Genomic DNA, 24,155 nt, shown 5'->3' with positions numbered 1-24,155 from the left:
ACAATTCAACAGTTTCCAGGAAGATCCAAGTTAAAAGGACACCCAAAGAATTGGACCACACACAGTGGGGCCCCCATACGAAATTTATTTCCCTTGTGGAACACTTAGTCTATCAGACAAGCAAGCAAACCAAATTGGGGTACCCCTAAAATATGCAGAAATCCAAAGTATTTCCCACATGAGAACAACCCAATCTATAAATGAGTCTCCCAAAAGGCACAAAAACGGATGGTCCCTGCAGATCAGCATCACAACAGCATAAGTAACAGATGGCTCAACTTGAGCACCCGTAAGAGAGATGAATGAGGTGGCTTTTCATCTCCCACATCCGACAATCTCAAGTTCTCTAGTTCAACAAAATAACATCAAACTCTCAAAGTTTCAGATTATATCATGCAAAACAGAACCTGGGAGATTTAACAAAGTAATAACATTTGCTTAAAAATATAAATTTAGTTATATTACTTTACATATCCACGAACTGATGAGAAATAAAACCATCTCAATTACCAAATTTCATCCTTATATACTCATATGGATCTTCTTGCCACAGCTCTTCATCCTCATCTTTATAACACATCACAGAAAAAATCACGTCTTCAGAGATATTCTGAAATGAGAAAAAAAAAAAAAGTAACAAATGGGTATAGGCTATTCAAGTTTGAGGAATACTAATAACGTACTTGTTGACAGCCTTTATGATGTTAGTTTTCCAAACTGTGTGTGTGTAAAATGTCAAGTCGAGGTTATATTTACTATTATAGTTCTTATTTTGAAATTTTTTTAACATTTCCATTTTAGTCCTAAATGTCCATGTATTAACAATATTAAAGGGCCAGGCATGGTGACTCATGTCTGTAATCCTACCTCTTTGGAAGCCCAAGGGCAGAAGGATCACTTGAGGACAGGAGTTCAAGACCAGCCTGGGCACTGTAGCGAGACCCCATCTCCAAAAAAATACATAAAAACATAGCCAAGCATGGTGGCGTGCATCTTGAAGGGTCTCTTGAGCCTAGGAGCTAAGGGCTGCAGTGAGCCATGATCATGCCACTGCAGTCCAGCCTGTGCAACAGAGTGAGACTCCAGCTCCAAAAAAAAAAAAAAAATTGGAATTTTCTTTACTTCTATTCCCAAAAAAACTAATTTCCTACTCCACAAATGTAAGTTTCAGTTAGAGAAAAGTCCTATCTACTAGCCTCTCTGTGCACTGCTACTAATGTTCTATTAAGCCCTTTTAGGCTCTAACAACAATTTATATAAAAACAGGATCATCTCTTACCACTTAATTCCAAATTAAATAATTCTAAGTGAAAAAATTCAGCCTAAGGATCAGCGTTTTCTTATTCCTACTTTACAGCTATGTAAAAATAAAGCCAAAGGTATGAAGTAGAGAAGAAATGTTATCACAACTCACCCTTACTTTACAGGAACACAGCAAATGAAATCAGTATCTTTATTAATTAATTGCAAAGAAATTATCACTATTTGATCAAAGTGATTAGGCAAATAGTTATTAAGATATCTACATAAATCAAAGAAAAGATATCTGTTGGTAAGAAGGGTAATAACACTAAAATTCTATCCTGGACAGCAAACAGCAAAGTGAAAGATTTTTCTTTTCAGATATCATTTATAAAATTTAAGAATTCACAGTTTGGGAGAGAGTAGGTATTCAGTTCCTACTACTGTCAAATTATCCAATTATTTGTATACAAATAAGTATTTATTTATTAGTGGCCTATAATTTTCCATTCCCATTTGTTCTTTAGCTAAATAACAATGCTGAATTCTACCTTTAGGCAAACAATTGATATAGAAACAATGATGCTATTGAACTTAACAATCCAAGAAAAGAAATAAAAACCTTGCTCATACCTACAAAATAAAACGGTCACATATCAGTCTTCAATTCCTGCAAAATAACACTACCTTAGTAGAGCCCTGTTAAGTTTTCAAAATACTTTCTCACAAAATACCTCATTTAATCCTAGCAACTTTTAGATAAGAATAGAAAAACACTATGTGCCTTAATAGAGGAGAAAATGAGGCTTAATGAGATTAAGCAAGATCAAGTGAATCCAGGTCTCCCGACTCATAAAACTTGAAGGCTTCACTTTTCTCAAATGCTTAAATTTCTAAGCCCTTTATATCTGACATAGGACTTCACTCATTAGAAATTATTAATGGTAAAATGTATATATATAAAATGTAAAATATAGGATTAGTAATACTAACTTTGTCTAGAAAACCTAATTTAACCAGAGAATAATTTTGGAGAGCTGCTCTCTGACACTAACCTGTATGTGTGGCTTCATCTGCTTCCAGGTTATAGAATGAACCACCCCTTGGTTGAGATAGTTGAATGCTTGCTGGAGAACACGGGGAGCTACATATTCTTTCTGTCTATATTGATCTAAAATTTTTAGTAGCACCTATAAGAAAACAGAAAATACAGAAGAACATAAACAATTATAAGGTTAAAAGGGGGAGGTGCCATTTTTGGCATGACCTAAAATTCAGAATCCATAGAAAAATAAACAGATTTGGGAGAAAAATCAATGTTTTCTAAGAAAGCTCAGATAAACAGCTTTAATTATTAGATAGGTCCATGTTATATTGAACTAAATGGTGTCTCATTGTAACTTCCAGGCAAAGTCTAAATTTCTATTGCACTGCTAGCTCTTCAAAGTAAGTTAAAACTCCTGTTTAAAAAATTACAATAACAGGGGCCGGGCGCGGTGGCTCAAGCCTGTAATCCCAGCACTTTGGGAGGCCGAGGCGGGCGGATCATGAGGTCAGGAGAACGAGAGCATCCTGGCTAACACGGTGAAACCCCGTCTCTACTGAAAACACAAAAAAATTAGCCGGGCGTGGTGGCGGGTGCCTGTAGTCCCAGCTACTGGGGAGGCTGAGGCAGGAGAATGGCATGAACCCCGGAGGCGGAGCTTGCAGTGAGCCGAGATCGCGCCACTGCACTCCAGCCCTGGGTGATAGAGCGAGACTCTGCCTCAAAAAAAAAAAAAAAAAATTACAATAACAGATCTGACTAAAGAAACATTAAAAACTTCCATACAACAAGAGACAGCACAAAGATGTTTCATTATTTCATAAAGACTCCTTCAAATTAGAAGAGAAAAGTTGTTCAAAAAATAGTATTGGCACAACTGATTAGCCCCCTGAAAAAATTTAAATTAACTCCCTCAACTTCACACCAAAATAAACTTCAGATGGGGAACTATTTTAACACTGACAAAAAATGACAGCACAGGATTCCTTAAAGAAAACAAGGGAGAATTTTCTTTTATAATCTCAGATTATAAAAGAAGGTATTTGTAAACATAACACAACTGAGAAGTTATTTTTTAAAAACTGATTTTTTAAAAACGGATTTAAAAAATTATTTATAAGGAAAAAGCCATGCCAAAGCACCTCTGACTGGCTCAAGGACCTTTAGGCAACTTTCTTCACTACAGAAAGTTGCCTTCCAATTCCTGTTCTCCAGAGCTCTTCACCATATCAAGCTTACAAGTGAGTTGCTGAATAAATAAAAAGCATTCTTTCAAAATAGGTACAGAAATTATAAATTCAGAATATGGATTTTATTCAAGTTTCCTAAAACTCAGGTTTACCAAATTTGTCGGAAGTCCTGTCATCATGTAGAAACCCCTTCTGTGATGCAGGCTAGAAATGGATGATACTGAACATGATTCTTTCTAATACAGATGTGGCTCATACAAAGTAGGGGTGATGGGAGATGGGAAATGGGAGATTCTCTCCCTACACAACAGTGGGGGAGAGAAGAGTCCCTGATAAGAAAACTATTTTTAAGTATGAGGAATATATCCTTAAATAACCATGGTACCAAGAGTTTATAACACGCATATAATGGCATTTTTATATGTGTATACATGTATACACACACATACATGTTTATGACACTGAAAAAAAATCGACTCACCACACTTCAAGTGGAAATTAACTTTAAGATACTTTAAGGAGTTTAACATTAGTGGACAGCACTGGAAGGGGCAGAAGACAGATGACCAGCTTCCTGATTGTCCTGGTTTTATTCACTAATTTTCCCTATAGATTGTCTCACCAGCCAACAAAATAACTTGTGAGAAATTCAACTATATAACTACAACTTTCCTGAACTGTTGCATTGTACTTTTTAGAAAGCATTCTACTAGGCAAAATGATAACACATAAACGGAAGTATTCCATCTCAAGACAACAGGTTCTAAGTACTTAACATTATAATGCTGACAATAAAGAGCTATTTAAAAAAAAAAAAATCTAGAGCCGGGCACGGTGATTCACACCTGTAATCCCAGCACTTTGGGAATCCAAGTTGAGTGGATCACTTGAGATCATGAGTTCAAGATCAGCCTGGCCAACATGGTGAAACCCCACCTCTACCCAAAAATATAAAAAATTAGCCAGGTGTGGTGATGTGTGCCTTTAATCTCAGCTTCTTGGGAGGCTGAGGCAGGAGAATTGCTTGAACCCAGGAGGCAGAGGTTGCAGTGAGCCGAGATTGTGCCACTGCACTCCAGCCTGGGCAACAGAGTGAGACTCCATCTCAAAAAAAAAAAAAAAAAAAAAAAAAAAAAATCTAGAAACACCTTCTATGTCAGTAAAGCTTTTCCCTATGTCTAATTAGTCTTTGCTTCCTCAATATGGTCCTGACACAGCCAGTGGTCAATAATTAATAAATTTTATTGAAACATAAAAATATGATTTAAATGGCAACATTGATCAACCAATTTTCATGGACCACTTGTCCTTTGTAGCTTTTAAAATTTTTAAACATTATATCAACTTGGATTGTTTCAGGAACTAATTTTCACTATATAGAATGGTCCCCAAACTTCCATAGAAATGTTTAAGTTCTCAGCTAAGAGTCTTGACGTCTAATAAGCTCAACTACTCTTCATATAGACCAATTCATATTATATAAGTCTTCTAAAATAAAAACAGAACAAAGAGGTGAAGAAATAAAGATCAAAAAACTCATAAGAGGTCAGAGAATTAATAGAAGAACCCAATCTAATACTGGTGACTGCTACACCACTATCAACTTAAAAGGTTTGAGTCCAGAGTCTAGGATTCAGTTCTGGTGGTGGCTGTCTCGGGACATTTGGTTCTAAAACTAATTGCACTGGAAACTTGGTTTTAAAACTAATTGCACTGTAATACATTCCCAGAACTGTCCTTCCATCCTCTATAAATATGTAATGAATTAGTATGTTTGTAACCTACTTCCAGTAGATAGAAATGACTTTACTTTCAGTAGTAACCATTCTTCTATTTTAAAAGCGTAAGTTTATTACCTGCTGAATGCCCACCGCATAGGTTTTCAAAAAGAATTCAGAAAATTCAAAGTATTCTTTTGTGACATTTCCCGGGCTTCCATATCTTAAAATACAAAGAGAAAATGTACAAATACCGTGAATTTTACAAACAGCATGCTTGCTAATAATTTAAATATAGTCCCTTATTCAAAGATGGATTCTACTGGGACAGAAAACTAACAATGCCTTTTTTTTTCCCACAAGCCACAAAATGAAATCAAGATAAACTGTACTTAGACTATGGGCCATACTGTAAAGTTTCAGACAGAAGCTTTCACTTGCTAAACCAAGAGCTCCTGGTGAATATTCGAAATTAAAATGTTACAACTGACATAGATTTTTTTCAATAAATGTTTTTAAAATTAAATTTGACATTATTACAGAGTTGAGTGACCATGCAGCTTCTTGCATAATTCTTAGATATTACCAGTGGGCTGAACAATGTTATTTTTCCAAGTTTTTCACAGAAGAATACAAAAGATCCAGAGAAGACCACCCACTTCATTATGATCTCAAAGCCAATGATTGAAATTAAGCTACTTTAAACAGAGTAACTCTTGGCTCTCGGTGGCTCTAAAGACAGATAATCATATCTGATACTGAGATACTGGCTGTATGATCATCAATGTAATAAACAGATAATTACCGTTCAAAGAGCCGAGCTACAATATGCAGTGCCCACTTCTTACACTTCCACCATACCAGTTCTGGTCTATCATCCTCATCAATGTGCAGAGTCTCCTAACAGGACAAAATTACCCAGATTAAAGTTCTGCATAATAAAAGGATTTATGTGAATAACAAAGGCAAGATAAATCTTGATATAGGTTAAGTCATATTAAATGTGAAGTTAGATTGCTATACAAATGAAAATTCTTTATAGATTGCTAGGCAGGAATTAAATGAGCAAAGTAAATTTCAACTAACCAATGCTGCTGTTCACATTTACCTCCTATCTTCAAAAGGCCTAAATAAGTAGAGGACAAAATACAAAACACCATGGTTCCTTCAGGACACTCTGAGATGATGAAAGAGTTCTACATTTTTATCTGGGTGATAACACAAATGTATGTCAAAATTCACTGAACTAGTCATTAAGTGCTGTGCATTTATGTATGTAAGCTAAATGTCAAAATACTTTGTCTCACGATATGGACAAGAGAAATAATACTGCACATTTTAAGACAAACTAAAATTTTAATAGATACAAGAACTAATGTGATAAATTAAAGATAGTATTATTGCAGATCAAAATGAAACACATCTTTTCCCTATCAAATGGACAAACTTAGAATTAAGTGTGTACCCATAACAGGCATTCTCAGTCACTGCTTATTAAAGTGTAACTGAGGGCACACTTTATTGAAGAGCACTCTGCAAGATTAGTGAAAAGCCTTCCGTGTTTCTAGTTTATCCAAATTAATGTGCACAAAAATTTAAGTACATTCTTAAGAGTTAAAACACTAAAAAATTAAAGCCTAAACATCCAGCAAGTAGAACATTCAACAAAAATGACAGTATAGGCCAGGTGCGGTGGCTCACGCCTGTAATCCCAGCACTTTGGGAGGCCGAGGTGGGTGGATCATGAGGTCAGGAGATCGAGACCATCCTGGCCAACACCGTGAAACCCTGTCTCTACTAAAAAAAAAAAAAAAAAAAAAAAAAATACAAAAAAAAAAATTAGCCGGGCATGGTGGTGAGCACCTGTAGTCCCAGCTACTCAGGAGGCTGAGGCAGGAGGATGGTGTGAACCCGGGAGGTGGAGCTTGCAGTGAGCCAAGATCATGCCACTGCACTCCAGCCTGGGCGACAGAAGGAGACTCTGTCTCAAAAAAAAGAAAAAAAAAAGACAGTATAAAAGCATTCATAATCATAAAAATATTTGCAAGTTTTAAGTGAAAACTGAATTTCAAAATAGTATCAATAAATGCTTCTTTTTTTTTTTTCTTTTTTGAGATAGGGTCTTGCTCTGTCCCCCAAGCATAGTTTGCTGCAGCCTCAAACTACCAGTGATCCCCCCACCTCAGCTTCCCAAGTAGCTGGCACATGCTACCACATCTAGCTATGTTTCTTTTTTCTTTACATTTTCTAGAGTCAAGGTCCCACTATGTTGCACAGATTGGTCTTGAACTCCTGGCTTCAAGTGATCCTCCCAGCTTGGCCTCCCAAAGTGCTAGGATTACAGGTGTGAGACACCATGCCCAGCCAACATATACTACTTTTGTAAATTAAATATGTTGTATATAGATGCAGAGGAAAAAAAGACTAAAGAAATAAAGTTTTAAAAACAGTTTTCATTTTTGGTAGGATTTAAATTGCTTATCTAAGCTTTCTAAAAATGGTATTATGAATTATTTTATTAATTTATTTTATTATAGTAGTAAATTTTTTCAAAGAGCAGTCAGGGATAATGAATCAGTCTACCGCAAACATTCCAAACCCATTTCCCCTATTTTTCTTGGGAAAAGCTTTTTCTTACAGGAGGAACGGTCCTGTCGATAATAGTTCGGAAGATCTCCATCCATGTTGTCATGGTTTGGTTATTCACTAGCTGAAGAGGCAATGCATACTGGAAAAGAGAAGAACAACAACATGAACAGTAATTCCTCCCATCCAAAAAAATCAGCAATTTTATCTATATTGTAAGGCTAAAATATATGAAAGGGCTAACATTTGAGAATGAAAATAGCAATCTTGTATAGTTCAACCTAACTTAAAATAGATTCATACGACTATATAGAACTTAAATTTTTAAATTTAGAAGACTACCGGCCATGAGTTGTTTCTTGGGTCTACTTTTTAAAAGGAAAAACAAATGAATACCACTGAGGTCTCATTTATTCAGCATGAGATTCTAAGTGAGTGATTTTTATGACTTACCCCTTTGAGGGTCAAACTTTCCATTTTAACCACCTTGATGAAAATATTTATTTCATTAAACACTCATGAAACTTTTTTTTAAATTACTTTCCTCTACACTGTAGCATAATAACTACAGTCCACTTTGTACTACACAGATATATGGCTCACCTCTGCTGTACTGTGAGTTGCAGAAGACGGATATTGCCTCCACATCCATTCAGTACAAAACATGCTACATGCTACAGACATAGTAAGATAGACAATCTTTGCCCTTACGAAGCTTACACTCTAACTGGAAAAAATGTATATAAAGTCATGCACCACATAACAAATGTTTCGGTCAGTGACAGACTGCATATACAACAATGGTCCCATAAGATCAGAACACAGCTGAAAGATTCTTATCGCCTAGTGACATAGTAACCATCTTAAAGTCACAGCACAATGCATTACTCAAATATTTGTGGTGATGCTGGTGCAAACAAACCTACTGCATTGCCAGCTGTCTAAAGTATAGCAATTTTATACAGTACGTAACTGGTAATGACAACTATGCTACTAGTTTATATTTTTACTACACAATACTTCTCATCATTAGAGTGTACTCCTTCTACTTTTTTTTTAAAGTTATCTAAAACAGCCTCAGGTAGGTCTTTCAGGAGTATTCCAGAAGGCATTGTTATCATAGATGACAGCTCCATGCATGTTATTGCCCCTGAAATGAAGACACTCCAGCAGGACAGAATACAGAAGTGGAAGACAGTGATATTGATGATCCTGACCCTGCATAGGCCTAGGCTAATGTGTGTGTGTCTTAGTTTTTAATGAAAAAGTTTGAAAAAAAATAAAATTCTAAAATATAAAACCTTTTAAAATATGGATATAAAGAAAATATTATTGTACAGTTATACAACATGTTAATATTTTAAACTAAGTGTTAGTACAACAGAGTCAAAAAGTTAAAAATTTTAAAGTTTGGCCAGGCGTGGTGGCTCATGCCTGTAATCTCAGCACTTTGGGAGGCCAAGGCGGGCGGAACACGAGGTCAGGAGTTTGAGACCAGCCTGGCCAAAACAGTGAAACCCCGTCTCTACTAAGAATACAAAAAATTAGCCAGGCGTGGTGGCAGGTGCCTGTAAATCGAGGCTGAGGCAGAACTGCTTGAACCCGGGAGGCGGAGGTGGCAGTGAGCCGAGATTCTGCCACTGCACTCCAGCCCGGGCGACAGAGCGAGACACCATCTCAAAAAAAAAAAAAAAATTTAAAGTTTATGAAGTAAAAAAGTTACAGTAAGCTAAGCTACGGTTAATTTATTATTGCAGATAATTTTTTTTTTTTTTTTTTTTTTTGAGACGGAGTCTTGCTTTGTCGCCCAGGCTGGAGTGCAGTGGTGCGATCTCGGCTCACTGCAAGCTCCACCTCCCGGGTTCACGCCATTCTCCTGCCTCAGCCTCCCGAGTAGCTGGGACTACAGGCGCCCACTACCACGCCCGGCTAATTTTTTGTATTTTTAGTAGAGACGGGGTTTCACCGTGTTAGCCAGGATGGTCTCGATCTCCTGACCTCGTGATCCGCCCGCCTCGGCCTCCCAAAGTGCTGGGATTACAGGCGTGAGCCACCGCGCCCGGCCGCAGATAAATTTTATAAATTTAGTGTAGCCTAAATGTTCAACATTTATAAGCACAGACTAATGTCCTAGGCCTTCACATTCACTCACCACTACCTCACCCACAGCAACTTCCAGTCCTGCAAGTTCCATATACAGGAGTACCCTATACAGGAGTGCTTTTTAAAAAATATTTTATACTGTATTTTTAGCATATCTTTTCTATTACTTACCATTGAGTTACAGCTGCTTTCAGTATTTGGTACAATAACATGTACAGGTTTGCAGCCTGGGAGCAACACACAGGCTAGGTATGTAATAGGCTATAGCATCTAGGTTTGTGTAAGTACACTCTACAATGTTCACAGAGGGATAAAACTTACCTAACAATGCATTTTCTCAGAATGCATCCCCAAAGTTAAGTAATACATGACTGTACATGTACAAAGGTAGGAATAAGAGAAGAAGGTGAGGAGATGAAGGGCTTTATGGGCTATATTAAGAAGTTTCAAATGCACTTTATTCTAAGTGCATTTGGAAGCCATTTGGATTTGATATAGGTAACAGAGGAGAAGTAGGCTGAGGGTTAGGCTGAGCTTATGTATAGAATATCCAAGTGTCCTGTACAAATATTATGCTCCTTAGACAAGATCTGTTGTATCATACTTTTATTTTATTTGAGGCGGAGTCTCGCTCTGTCACCCAGGCTGCAGTGCAATGGTGCAATCTCAGATCACTGCAACCTCCGCCTCCTGGGTTCGAGCAATTCTCTCACCTCAGCCTCCAGAATAGCTGGAATTAGAGGCACCCGCCATCATTTCTGGCTAATTTTTGTATTTTTCTAGAGATGGGGTTTCACCATGTTGGCCAGGCTGGTCTTGAACTCCAGACCTCAGGTGATCCACCCACCTTGGCCTCCCAACGTGCTGGGATTACAGACCTGACCCACCGCACCCGGCTGCTCATACTTTTAAAAACAAAATTATCTGCTCCTTCTCATATTATCGCTTTTTACTTATGTCAGCATTGTAATAGTGGCTCCTAATGCCTTCTAAATTTCTACTTCCCAGAGGAGAATATTAATGTATTAGTACATAATAGATTACCAAAATGGTTAAAAATGTTGAGGTTTTCCAGGTTTTTAGCAAGTATAGACTGAGAAAAATATGAAGATTCTGTCCTCTTAGCAAACCAATTAGAGGTAGAGGCTTTAGAAAAATTATTTCATCATCCTTTGTCTTACTTCCCAATTTCTAGCTGTTTCTCCCAATAGAAAAAGGAAGTCTGGCCTCTGAATATTATTTCAAAACAAGTGAGAGAACATATTTTCCTAGTATTCTAGTTTCTTCTCTTCTCACATTTGCCTCCTTCCCTCTTCTCTTTCCCTGCAAAAAGGCTGCTCTGGGGGAAAAAAAAAAATCTGCCTCAGACTATCCCTATTAAAAGTTTAAAAGAGGAAGCTTTAATAAAAATATAAATCTTTATTAAAGTAAAATATTTTGAAATAGTTTAAGTATCTAAGTCAATAAAAAGCCAAGGATGGATCCAAACTGTCATGGTTTTTGAGCTCAACAAAACCATCCTCTTCTCACGACAAATTCAACTAGAAAGCATGTAATAACTGTTTGATGAACGAATTAAACTCTAAGACTGAAAACAATTATTCTTCCTCCAATCAGACCTAAATAATTTACCTAAGTCTTTCAAGGATTTGATGTTAAATATTTTTATGTTTCAAACATATTCCATCTCTATCTTCTCATTTCTTTCTGGATTCCCGTGTTGGTATCCCTTATAGCACTCAGATTTTTTTTTTTTAGGCAGTATTTTAAACCAAGGAAAATGAGCCCTAAATCCTCTGTTAGCTTTGAGTCAAATGCAAAGAAACTACCATCAATATGATTTCCCAATAGAAGAGGGACTCCCTTCTTCTTTTCCTTCTTCTTCTCTTGTAATTATAACTAATCTATAGGCAGGAATGCTACAGAACAGATAGTTGGAGTAATCAGGTTTTAGAGGAGGTAGGTTTACCCACCCTGGTTCTGCTTTACCCATGATTTCAGACACTGGAGTGAAAAGCACATAGGGGCAGATATGCCATTGAGACGATCTTGGGTAATTAATTTCTGTGAACCTGTTCCTCATAAGCATTTTTTAAAGAAATATATGGGATAATACAAAATAATTTTTAATAATAAGTGACACTTATTGAGCACTTTCCATGTGTCAGGCAGAAATACAGGACTCCATATTTGTTTTCTGCAATAGAAACCTACCTGAACAAGTGCATAAAAGATTTTCAGAATTTGTTTCTGCAGTAATACAGAATAATAGGAGGAATCAGGAAGGAGCTGCACGATTTGTTGCTGAATACGAGGCAGGAATATCTGCATTGCTATTATAAGAGGTTCTCTCTCTTCTGCTTTCTTATATCTACATGAGCAAAGACAAAAACAGAAAAGTAATTTTTCCCACCCAAAGAACCATCAACAATAAATTATAAAATATTTTTTAAATACATAAAACTAACAAAACAAAATCATTAACATTGGCTTGTAGTTTGTTTGAATTGCTAGAATTAAGTTGAAAAGAAATTTAAAATACCACATCCTGTTTTAGGTACAACACCTAAAATCTTTCTGGAAAGATTTAGACTAGTTTAAAACAATCCGAGACCATTTTGCAGTTTTCCTACATGAATGTTTCTAGTATTTAAATTAATTTTCATCCAGCCAAAATTCTTACTATAAAATATAAGTTGCTATGCTATTTTAAATAGACAAACTATATAACAAATAATATGGGGGGAATTTTTTAATTATATTTCTCCCTGAATTGAGCAGTTAAAATATTTTAAAATTTAGGTGCTCTTAGATCGCTTTAATTGCCATAAATCTAAAATATGTTCTATAAAGTTCATAAGTAGAGTATGAACTAGTCAGTTTAAAAGGAGAACTACAGGACTTCATATACACATGTAGCAATCTTCCTAGAAACCAGAAAGCAATACTATTAAGTGATATTAGTCTTCTACCTACCCAAGCTGCTTTTATGGAAAAGAATGTCATTAGCAAAGAAACGTTAACATTTTCTATCTTGCATCCAAAAAAGTAAATGTTTTGGTTTACTTAATATACTCCCTAGAAGACAAATATTAAGGTATCTCTATATCAGAGTTTCCAAGGAAAGCTGTTAATAAATGGTACTGTGCAACTAACAAGTTTGAGAAGTGCTTCATATTATATCACTGTCTCTGAGGTTAGCAATATCCATCAGCACATTAAAGTTTCTTTCAATAACTGCAGCAAATAAACACATTTAAGCATGTTTAACCCAACATTTCCCAAACTAATCTGATAACCCGTGCAGAACATCCACAACAGACCACTCTTTGCAACTTCATTATTTCTAAGTTACACAAGGCTGCTTTCTTCAGCCAACAGAAATCAACTTACTCATATGTCTTCACCAGTTGATACAGGCATAATAAACTGCCAAGCCAGCTTGCACTGCTCTGTGATTGCAAGTAATAGTCTATCTTGTCGACCACTGCTGGCCAGTGACCAGGAAAATCATGTTTTATGATGGCACGGAGACACATTGTTAATTGGACTCTACAAAGTAGGGAAGAAAAGTCCAAAATCTAAGTAGTTATAAATACTATGTTTCAAAGACCTCTAATATTTTACATAAAAGTTTGTTATCTTCTATTTATGTGTATTATATACTTACATATGTGGGGTAGGGGAAAAAGACATATCTAAAAAACATCCTCAGTGGCTCAACTTGTTGAAAATAAACAGAAAGGGTGAGTTTCTAAAATGAATGAAACCTTTCAAACTATCTTATCCTAAACACAGTTTAAAAATTTGTTTTAAATAGTTTAAAATTTTCAAAAAACTCCAATGAATCTACCTCCACTCTGTAAAATTTCCCAGCTTATTATATCTCATATTTTGGTTACCATATCCTAAATGGGGGAAAAAATAACACTTCAAACAGATAAACCTAGTCTAAAGATGGTACAAGTAAGTACAAAGAAGGCCTACATAATGGTGGGAAGCTTCTCTATGGGCCAAAACCTTGAACTCATCCATTATCAATTAAAACCCAACATCGTATGTTGAATCTATCCAAAGCAGTCTGACATACTAATTTTTGTACCCTGAGTATAAGAAAGAAACATGTATTATTAGCGAGGCAATTCCTGAAGAGGAGAGCTAAGAGCTATTTCCAAAGAAATAAATGAAAAAGGCAACAGAAGAGACATAAAACAGAAAAAGAAAATATTCCTTTAATAAAACCACAAAGTTAAATGCTAAAATAAGTTATCTGATAACATAGATCAGTAATCATTTCCTCAATGAGATTTCAACTTTAACTGGAACTGAAAAGAAAATAGGGGGAAAAATTTCTTTTCTACAAACTATCAATTCAATGTTATCACCAAATATGACCTTACATGACATTTTCAAATGGTTAGAAAACAAACCTGGCAAAATTAGGATTCCACAGGGCAACTAAAAAAAAATAAAGCATTTTCAGTTGAACAACCAGTAACTCAGATTCACTTAAACTGGTAAAATTAAACAAAATGATGCCTTTTCTTCATGTTATCAAATCTATTTGAAAAATCCCTTTGTAATACTCTTAAACTTTGAGAATAGGTGGAAGAAATTTCAACAATGATTATAATTAAGCCTTAAGGACATAAAAGGAGCAAAGCCACAGAGAACCGTCCCGTAATAAAGATAAAAGATCTCCTTTAGTGCCAGTAGTAGCTGCTCCTTTAAACAATAAATGTCATACTCGTAAACAATAAAACTGAAGCTTTTCATTTTTTAAAATTTCATCTTCAGGTTGATTCTCCCAGTCCTTTCTCATTCCAAGCAAAGGATGGTTATGAAAGGCCATCCTTCATGCATTACTGTGTAGAACCACTCGAAGATTAAGGGAGATCTGAAAATTTAAGATTTTGAAAATAAATGGATACATGATGGTACCACAGGGGTATCAGTCCCATGACTAGCATTTGGGCAACCAATAAGAATAATAGTGATTTTTTTTTTTAACCAGTACACCCATTTTCTCCTCTTAACAAATTAATTGCTCTAAGAGTTCAATGTTTATTCTCCTTCCTGTTACCCGTCGTACTTCCTTCCTTTTCCAAGGCTTATGTCATGATGGCTATTAGATACTCAGGGCTAACGTCATATTCAACCTCTTGACATTAAAAAATTTCATTCCTCTACCTCTGTTTTCACCTATTTGTCCCTCCCATTTTCAAAAGATACCTAATTACTATCTTGTATGTTGAAAAGAATTTGTTTCTCCTATTTTAAGATTGCAAAATTTTTATGACTTTACAGCTGCTCTATCCAATAGAGCAGCTGCTAGTTACATATGCACACTTTAAATGAATCAAAAGTAAATGGAATTAAAAATTCAGTTCCTCAGTTACAACTAGCAACATTTCAAGTGCTCAACAGTCATTGATGCCTTGTGGCTAATATTAGATAGCACTGACACAGAACACTGTCACTGCAGAAAGTTCTGAGGGACACTACTGCTCTACAGCATCTAATCTATGACTGTGAAAAACTGGAGACAGTTCTTCTCGTTTATACCTACTCTATCCTGTCGTCTCTGAAGGAAAACATGCTCAATTCATAAATGTGAATAAAAATACAGGGAAAGATTAAGACAGGTGGTAGGTAAAAATTCCCAGAATCAGTCTCTCTGTATCAAAGAAAAGAAAAGCAGGTAGTTAAAAAACTCAAGAGATCATTACTAAGAATAAAGGTCATTTAAGTAGCAAGACTTCCACAATTGTTTTGGTTAAGTATCATTTTTTTTAAATCTTACCTCTTTTTGTGGCAACATACGACAACAAAATCTTTTCCAAAATATCTTGAGGCAAAGAATTACAAATGCAAAGACCACTAAGTAAAATAATATTCTTTGAGTGTCCCTCTTTATTACTTTACCTCTTTAGAAAATGAAACATGAGGCCGAGGATTAGATCCAACAGCACCCACCCTCAGATCTAACCATTTCATGCTTTCTAGTAATCACAAATATATAGCACCACATACCTCACTAAATCTGGAGACCGAATTATTCCTTCCACAATGTTATCACGTATTTGCTGGCGATCGTTTTCATGAATGTTGAATGGAAATATTGCTTCTCCTGGTGGAGGTTCTCGATCTGGCCAGTATTGTGTCACCATGTTCTTCAGGTAAATGGCAGCTGAGTTTGAGAAAAAATGCTAATGTAGCAGTACCAAAAAGGATGGCTTTAATTCAGCCTTACAGAGCATGAAAGTCCAAACCCTTCAACGTTAAACATGAAACCCAGCAAAAATGGATACTCTTACAGGTATAAACAGCCAAATCAGGAAGGGAAAGTGGATAAGAATTTAAAGGTTTCACTTCAGCTAGTCTAAGCAGAAAACATTTCATTAAGTCAAGACCCAGAGCTTATAGGACAGGAAAATTATCTAGAAATAATGCATAGTAAACATACTTTGAGATCATAAAATCATACTTTTCGCAATGCCTAATTCTGAGGTGACAACAGGTAAAGTTCTACTTTCCTTCATGAAGATGGCTTTTTTTGTTTTTTGTTTTCCCACTGGCTACTGTCAAACACTAGCATTTTGGGGTATCTCTTCTTTTTATAGTATTGGTAATTTTCATCCAACCTTTTTGAAATATTTACTACTTGTAAATATAATAGGGAAATGAACATCAGCCATCAAAAATTTTTGGAAAAAAGCTCAGAAAATTTGTATATGTTCACATCTATCAAAATACATAATCTGATTTTGTTCTATTCTTTTTAATCGCTTTCAACCTTTAACAAAAGGCTTCTGAAAGAAACAGGCTGACCAGCATTTTAAGAAGGAATGTGAAGCTTTTCTTTTTTTTTTTTTTTTTTTTTTTTGAGACGGAATCTTTCTCTGTCATCCAGGCTGGAGTGCAGTGGCAAGATCTTGGCTCACTGCAACCTCTGTCTCCCGGGTTCAAACGATTATCCTGCCTCAGCCTCCCAAATACCTGGGATTACAGGCGTGTGCCACCACACCCAGCTGATTTTTGTATTTTTAGTTAGACAAGATTTCACCATGTTGGCCAGGTTGGTCTCGAACACCTGACCTCAGGTGATCTGCCTGCCTCGGCCTCCCAAAGTGCTGGGATTACAGGTGTGAGCCACTGCACCTGGCCAGAATGTAAAGCTTTCTAACCATCCCAGTTGAACAGTGAATGTAAGTAAATACTTATAATGTTGTATATGTGTGTGTGTGTGTGTGTGTGTGTGTGTGTGTAAAGAATACAGATACGTGATTCGCAAAGCAGCATAACTTTCTTCCCTTAAGCTTCTCTTCTTTCCCCACCCAACTCTTTCTTCACCCAACTTTTAACATATAACTAAATTCATGACCCGGCGCAGTGACTCACATCTGTAATCCCAGCACTTTGGGAGGCCGAGGCGGGTGGATCACCTGAGGTCAGGAGTTCGAGACCACCCTGGCCAACATGGTGAAACCCCGTCTCTACTAAAAATACAAAAATTAGCCAAGCATGGTGGCAGGTACCTGTAATTCCAGCAAATTCCTTGAACCCAGGAGGCGGAGGTTGCAGTGAGCTGAGATCATGCCACAGCACTGCAGCCAGGGCAACAGAGCAAGACTCTGTCAAAAAAAAAAACAAAACTAAATTGGGTAGTCAAAGCACTATACCATAAAGAATACGCCAATACATTCTACATTAGCTAAAACTTAAAAGAAATTTAGTGAAATTATGAACTTGACATCTGGTAAGCTCCTCTTTCATTAGTTTTGAGTAGCTAAAGTTCTGAAAAACTGTTCCATCTATGATTTCAATTTATTTGGGTGAAAACAAAAATTATATAAAGGGGGATGTGTGTTAGAGTTTTCTTTCTTCCCTTACTTGTTTTTAATTCAGATCACACAAGCTCTAGACTAGGTACCATGTTTTATCGGGTATAGTCATTATATTACGTAACAGTGACTGGCAAAGAGTACACAATCAATAAAAATGTATAGACTATTCAAAAAATAATGAATGAATGATCTAAGGATATGAACCAACCTGTCAGCAGTTCAGACTGATTTCACAGGATTTAGGGGTTTTTTTGAGACAGGGTCTCACTCTATCGCCCAGGCTGGAGTACAGGGACACAATCACAGCTCACTGCAGCCTCCACCTCCAGGGCTTAGGTGATCCTCCCACTTCAGTCTCTCAAGTAGTTGGGAATACAGGCGTGCACCACCACGCCAGTTAATTTTTTTGTATTTTTGTAGAGACAGGGTTTCGCCATACTGCCCAGGCTGGTCTTGAACTCCTGGGCTCAAGTGATCCACCCACCTCAGCCTCCCAAAGTGCTGGGATTATAGGCATGAACACCCAGCCTGATTTCACAGGATCAATCTTTGCAAAAAGAAAAATCAACTATATTAGTCACAAAATCATTTTGATCCCTATAGAACTAGTCTTGAAAACAAAGAAAAGCAACCTTTGGACAGTAAAAATACAGACACGGTAAAATCATGGACTTATTTATGATTTAGTCATTAAATACTATTAATATTAATTTTATAAATGAAAAGTTATAATTTAAAAATTATGGTGCATCAAACGAGACAGCCTTTAAAAAAGGCACACTAATTTGTATATGCCTAAATAAATGTACAATGAGGTAAAATAAAATTGAAAATATATTAAAAAGCAAATTTTAATTACTATGATGGATAATTATGGATTACTAAGGATAAAGGAAAAATACCAAAGATAACTGTTACCATATCAACCAATAATCTGAAAACTTCCCTTTAATCATTTAATTCAAGTACCTAAATACAAACCATTTGCCAGAACTAAGAAACAAAGGACTAATACCATCTTAATCCAATTCATAAAGGAAATATTAAATTTACTGTATCTGTCTGGGTGTCTTAGAGCATCCTTGTATTTTAATAATAGATTAAATAGAGCAGAAAATTTACAAATGGCACTTAAATTTAGGATAGTTATAATGTAGAATTTTATAAATGTATTTCAGATTCTATGATAAAAATGGCTGCTCTAAGACAGTTTTCCTACAAAATCCACTCACCATTTTAAGCATCATAAGTTGAAATTAACTTTCTAAAAACACACACACACTTTTCTCCTTCAGCACAATGAATCATCACTTAAGCTCTGGACCCAGAGACACAACTACAGAAGTCAATTGGGTTTCATAACCTCAAAGTGGAGAAAGTACTGTTATCTCAGTGGGCAGAATGTCATGCTTTTGAGTTGATGTTTCTAAGTCTTGCTGTTTTTCATTGTAATTTTGTACCCCTTCTCTCCCTTATTACTCTGTGAAAGGCTAGATTAGACAACAAATGTGTCAATTCTATCAAAATAATATTAAATAGATTCTGAGTACAAGCCACAAAGCTTTCTACAAATAAAATGCATGAATGTTAATAAAAGCTTCTTAAAGTGCTTCTGGACTGATCAGAGGCATTTTTCTGTTTATTTCTAGGTTCTGCACTCTGCAATGCTGAGGTCAATCTTAACAAATAACCTCTAAACAAATAACCACAGAATGAATTGTTATATCTTCTCCCTGTCCATCCTTTGGAAATACAAACAAAAAGAAACAACAAGGAGCAGGCAAACTTATAGAAATCAAAAACCATGCTATTTTTTTAAACGACAGTCCCACATCTGTCACCACTGATGACCTCTTCAGGTCTAATACCTCTCAACCACCACTTTTAAGTCCAAACTACTCTCTCCTTCTCGTAGCAACTCCAAAATGCACTGAAAAAAGTACATTTCTGAGCCTAAATTTACATATATTGAAGAAATTTTACTAGAGTCTCTTCTCTTCAGAGGTAAGAAGTAAAAAATTAGAAACAAAAGTGATTTGAAATTCCAGATCATAACTATCCTAAATTTAAGATAGGCTTCCTTCACCGCACATGATAATATTAATAATGCTATTATGCTTATCAACACCTCAAAAGAAAAGCAGCAGACCAAACATTCAAATTTTTTTGTCTTGCTTGGCAACATCAAAATACTTAATTTTTTCCTGTTTCTTGAAAACTCACAGTAAGGTAAGAAAGGACATTCACCAGTGAGCACGCTTGATGGTAGCAAGAACACTTTAGATTGCCCACAAGCAAAAGAGAAAAAGTATTTTGCAGATGTATTTCCACTTAACATTAGCATAATTTTTTTTTACAGCTTTATACAGGCTTTCTTTTAAAGCAAAAATCACAACATTCTTTTTTAAGTGTCATGCTAAAGATAAATTGTCTAGGTGTCTTGGAGCATCCTTGTATTTTAATAATAGATTAAACAGAGCAGAAAATTTATAAATACCACTTAAATTTAGGTTATAATGTAGAATTTTATAAATGTATTTCAGATTGTATGATAAAAATGGCTGCTCCAAGAAGGTTGTCCTAATAAGTTAGGAAATAATCACCAAGATAAACTTTATCTTGTAGTTAACAGATTTGAAATCTAAATTATGAAAAAACAAATTATGAAGAAAAAAATGCCTTTCAATGCTGTTTACATTTTACATCAAAACTTCATTAAGTTGTACAGAGTTGGTGAGGATTTGGGGAACCTAGCATTCTAATGCACTGTTGGTAGAAAATGTAAGCAAAAGCAACTTAGTGAGAAGATTCTAAATTCTAAATGTCATAAATATCCATTAGCCAAGCATTTCCCCTTGTTGTAACTTATTCTATAAAAACACTCCCACAAGTACCTAGATACATATCAAACGACACTCATTTAGCATCGCTTCTATCAACAATGAAAAAAAGACAATAAGCGAAATGTCCATCAATATCAAATTGTTTAAGTCAACCATGGTAATTCTTATATAAAGAAATACTGCACAGCTGTTATAAAGAATGAAGTATCTATATGCACTGACTTGGAGCAATCTTCAAGAGTACATGGTTAAATGAAAAAAAGGAAACTGTAAAATAGCATGTGTAATATAAAAAAAAGAATTGGAGAGCCATGCATCAAAGCTGATGGCAGTCATCTTTGGGTGTATTAAGAACAATGTAAGTTAGAAACTGTGTTTTTCTAATGTTTCCATGTAATTAAAGGAAGACATTAATGTAAAAACTTGTTTTAAGATCTTTTAAAATGTTATTTCTTAAATGCTTCATAGGAACTTTACAATGGCCCTATAAACACTTAGGTTTTTAAAATAGGTTCCATTCAACAAAATGTTATTCCAGAACGGCCCTATTTTATAAAACAAAGATGAAACAAGTGCCAATTGTGGTTTCAAAAATTTACACAGAAGTCTTGTAAACCTTATAAAAGCAAAAAATAATTCCAACATCAGTGTTTTTCCATAGGATTTTCTTTTTTATCTTAACCACAAAGTGATCTTTCAGGAAATCATATATAGTGTTATAAATCTTCCCAAAGCTTAATATTTCTTTATCTTTTTGTTCTATGTTCAAATCAAATTAAATACTTTCATCAGCATGTAGATTATGACCCATTTCTCTGAAACTGTTCATCTATCCTTCTACGTGAACACATGGAAAGGCTAATGTTCACCTAACGTTAATGATGAGTAACGATGGCCATTTCTGAGTGATGAACGTTGGGTAGTTTTACTTCCTTCTTTGTATTCTTCTAAATTGTCCAAATTACTTACGTGTATATGTCACTTACATAACAAGTCTTTTTAAATATTTATTTTTAATTAGCTATTGTCGTTTACCTCCTTTAGCTTTTGATTATTATCTTTTGAAAATTCATGATACTCTAAGGCTCTAATTTTTAACCTTCTGGGCTCTAATGACCAGTCCATAAAAAAACAAGATAAAAGAACGATGTACAACATCATGAAACAACGTAAGATCCCACAGACTTAAAAGTAAGTTTCATGTTTAAAACAGTCCTGCTCTGCAGTCACCTGGGTTAAGAACATCTGTGCAACACATTACCTCCATGATTTGCCACGTAACAGAGCTCGAATTCACATATATAAATTCATGGTCTTAATCTATGGGCCCAGAGGCTAGGCTACCAGAAATCATAAAACGTTAGAGAGATCAGCTATTAAAATTGAGAAAAATAAGGGCAAAGTTACAGAGGCAAGGAATTGGTGGGTAAAAGGGAGAGGAGGAAAAAAAAGAGCTAGAAGATATTTGAGAGCTCAGTATCTACCTCTAAATTTCTGGGGAAAAAGAAAGTGAGTTTTGAAGTCACTGGAAATACTTCATGAGTGCTAGTGCTTCTGAATTTTTCAATAAATTACAGATATGTAAAATTAAAATAAAACTCTCATTCTACTCTCACCTATAAATAAATTTATAAAGGATAAAAAACCAACTCACCTGCCTGTCGTACTGGGAATTCCACATGGTCAGAGACTATAATCCGAAGTAAACTGGGGGCAAAATTGATAATCTTGTAGGACTGAAATTACAAAGAAATGTTTTATAAAATAGGGCAATATAAGTGAGTAGCTTATAAGTTAGCACCGGTTACTGAATACATTACTGTCCAAATAAAAGAAAAACTTTTAAACTGAAACAAACCCTTCAAGGCAAAATGAACATTACTAAAATACTTCAAGTCAAAAAAATTTCCTGAGCAGAAACTATGAATAAAAGAATATGAACATTTTTATGATTTTTTTAACATATTGTCAGAATGGTCTCCAGAAGTAGTATACCAATTTACACTCCCAACAGCAGCATATGGTAGTGTCCATCTATCTAATACAGGTATCATCATTTCTTTGAAACTTTAAAATTTTATTAATGTTTTAAATTGCATTTTCTCTATTACTAAGGAGGTTGGATGTTTTCCTCTTTGTTGGCTGTTTTTTCTACAAATTCCTTACTCCCTTTATCCTTTTGTAAATGGAGTATTTGCTTTATTCTTAATAAATTCTAAGAGCTATTTATGAATTTAAAATCTCAATCTTTTATTTGACCTATACATGGCAAGTATTTCTTCCTAGATTATTTGTGCTTCAATTTTGTTTATGGTATTTTTGACAAACAGAAAACAAAAAAACAAAGGCTACAGGAAATAGGAGACCCAACAGAGCAAAACAGAGAAGATAATGTTACAAAGTTGAGCGTGAGCAATGGAGAGAAGCCAGTCCAGATTGGAACAGTGTGACTCACGAGACGGGGTTGAGCACACTGTCATCACCAGCTGCCCTCTACTGCTGTACTATCTTTTACACTTAATGCCTAAGTGAGCCTGTGGGGATGAAGCTCCTGCTCTGCCCTGTGGCCTGGGTCACTTCACCCCACAGGTGTGCTCTACTTTGATCTGCTCCTGAGTTTGGCGATGGGGACCTTCAAAGCAAAAAAAATACAGAGCATCCACTCCTTCTGATCACATTATATCCAGATGTACAGTACCTGGACTATATTACAGTCCTATCACATTCCAGAGTCCACATATGCCTTTGTCCACTGACATTCATTTGAAAAGACTCAAATTCCAGTGAGGCCAAACCAGACAATGACCCAGAGAGTCTGTTCAGCTCACCCCTCTCCTCAGAGCCTGGATCTGTGGGGGCATCCCTTTCAATACACAGCTAGGTTTGGGCATATTATTCATTTTTTTAAATTAAAATCACATCTATGAAGGTAAGTGTTTGATTAAAAAATTAATTTGGACACAACTGGCATTTTAAAACTATTAATCCTTTTCATCCAAGAACATTGTGCTTTCCAAATCTTTCTATATCCTTCAAAAAATTTTGAATTATAATTTTCTTCCTTTCATCCTGTGTAGTCTTCAGATCACAAATCTGTGGCATGTAAATTCTTTTTTATCCAGAATTGAAACCATCAGAATTTTAAAACAGTTTTTAAGAAAACAGATTTGTTCTAACAACAGTTGATAGGAGGCAAAATTAACAGATTCACCCAGCCTTCACCTTCTACATATGTATTATAACTCATGTTTATAACTTTGTAAATACTGAAAGATCTTGTCATGAATCAAAGATTAAAACATCTATATAGTTCATTCTAATCATAAAAAAACTGACTTCCGTTAGTTTAAAAATCTTATTCCACACATACAAAATAACCTTTACACTTAAATAAATGCTACTTATTTGAAAGTAATATACCTATTGCAGAGACTACTTTTATGTCAACACTGTTGCCATTGTACAGATTTTGAAACTCCTCTTTTTGCAACTGTTTGCCATTTTAAAAAATTTCAGAAACCTTGTCTTCTTTCAGCATTGATTCTATGTTAACTTGGCCAACTAAAACATTCAGAGATATA

The 24,155-nt window shown here is 35.4% G+C and overlaps 1 protein-coding gene across 1 annotated transcript in view; it reads right to left on the bottom strand.

The window, feature by feature from the left end:
- The window catches only part of IPO8 (importin 8), a 67,497-nt gene that overhangs the window by 39,688 nt on the left and 3,654 nt on the right, over positions 1 to 24,155 (bottom strand). The window contains exons 2-10 of the mRNA XM_004052914.4: positions 22,229 to 22,310; positions 15,918 to 16,074; positions 13,278 to 13,436; positions 12,099 to 12,255; positions 7,834 to 7,923; positions 6,001 to 6,095; positions 5,334 to 5,418; positions 2,298 to 2,432; positions 511 to 610 (exon numbers count right to left, since the gene is read on the bottom strand). Of these exons, the coding sequence (XP_004052962.1) occupies positions 511 to 610; positions 2,298 to 2,432; positions 5,334 to 5,418; positions 6,001 to 6,095; positions 7,834 to 7,923; positions 12,099 to 12,255; positions 13,278 to 13,436; positions 15,918 to 16,074; positions 22,229 to 22,310 (1,060 nt within the window). The remainder of the gene's footprint in view (positions 1 to 510; positions 611 to 2,297; positions 2,433 to 5,333; positions 5,419 to 6,000; positions 6,096 to 7,833; positions 7,924 to 12,098; positions 12,256 to 13,277; positions 13,437 to 15,917; positions 16,075 to 22,228; positions 22,311 to 24,155) is intronic.

Source organism: Gorilla gorilla, chromosome 10, assembly GCF_029281585.2.
Source record: "Gorilla gorilla gorilla isolate KB3781 chromosome 10, NHGRI_mGorGor1-v2.1_pri, whole genome shotgun sequence".
NCBI lineage: Eukaryota > Metazoa > Chordata > Mammalia > Primates > Hominidae > Gorilla > Gorilla gorilla.
The sequence above is the reverse complement of the archived record's forward strand: the minus strand, read 5'-3'. Positions and strand labels throughout refer to the sequence as shown.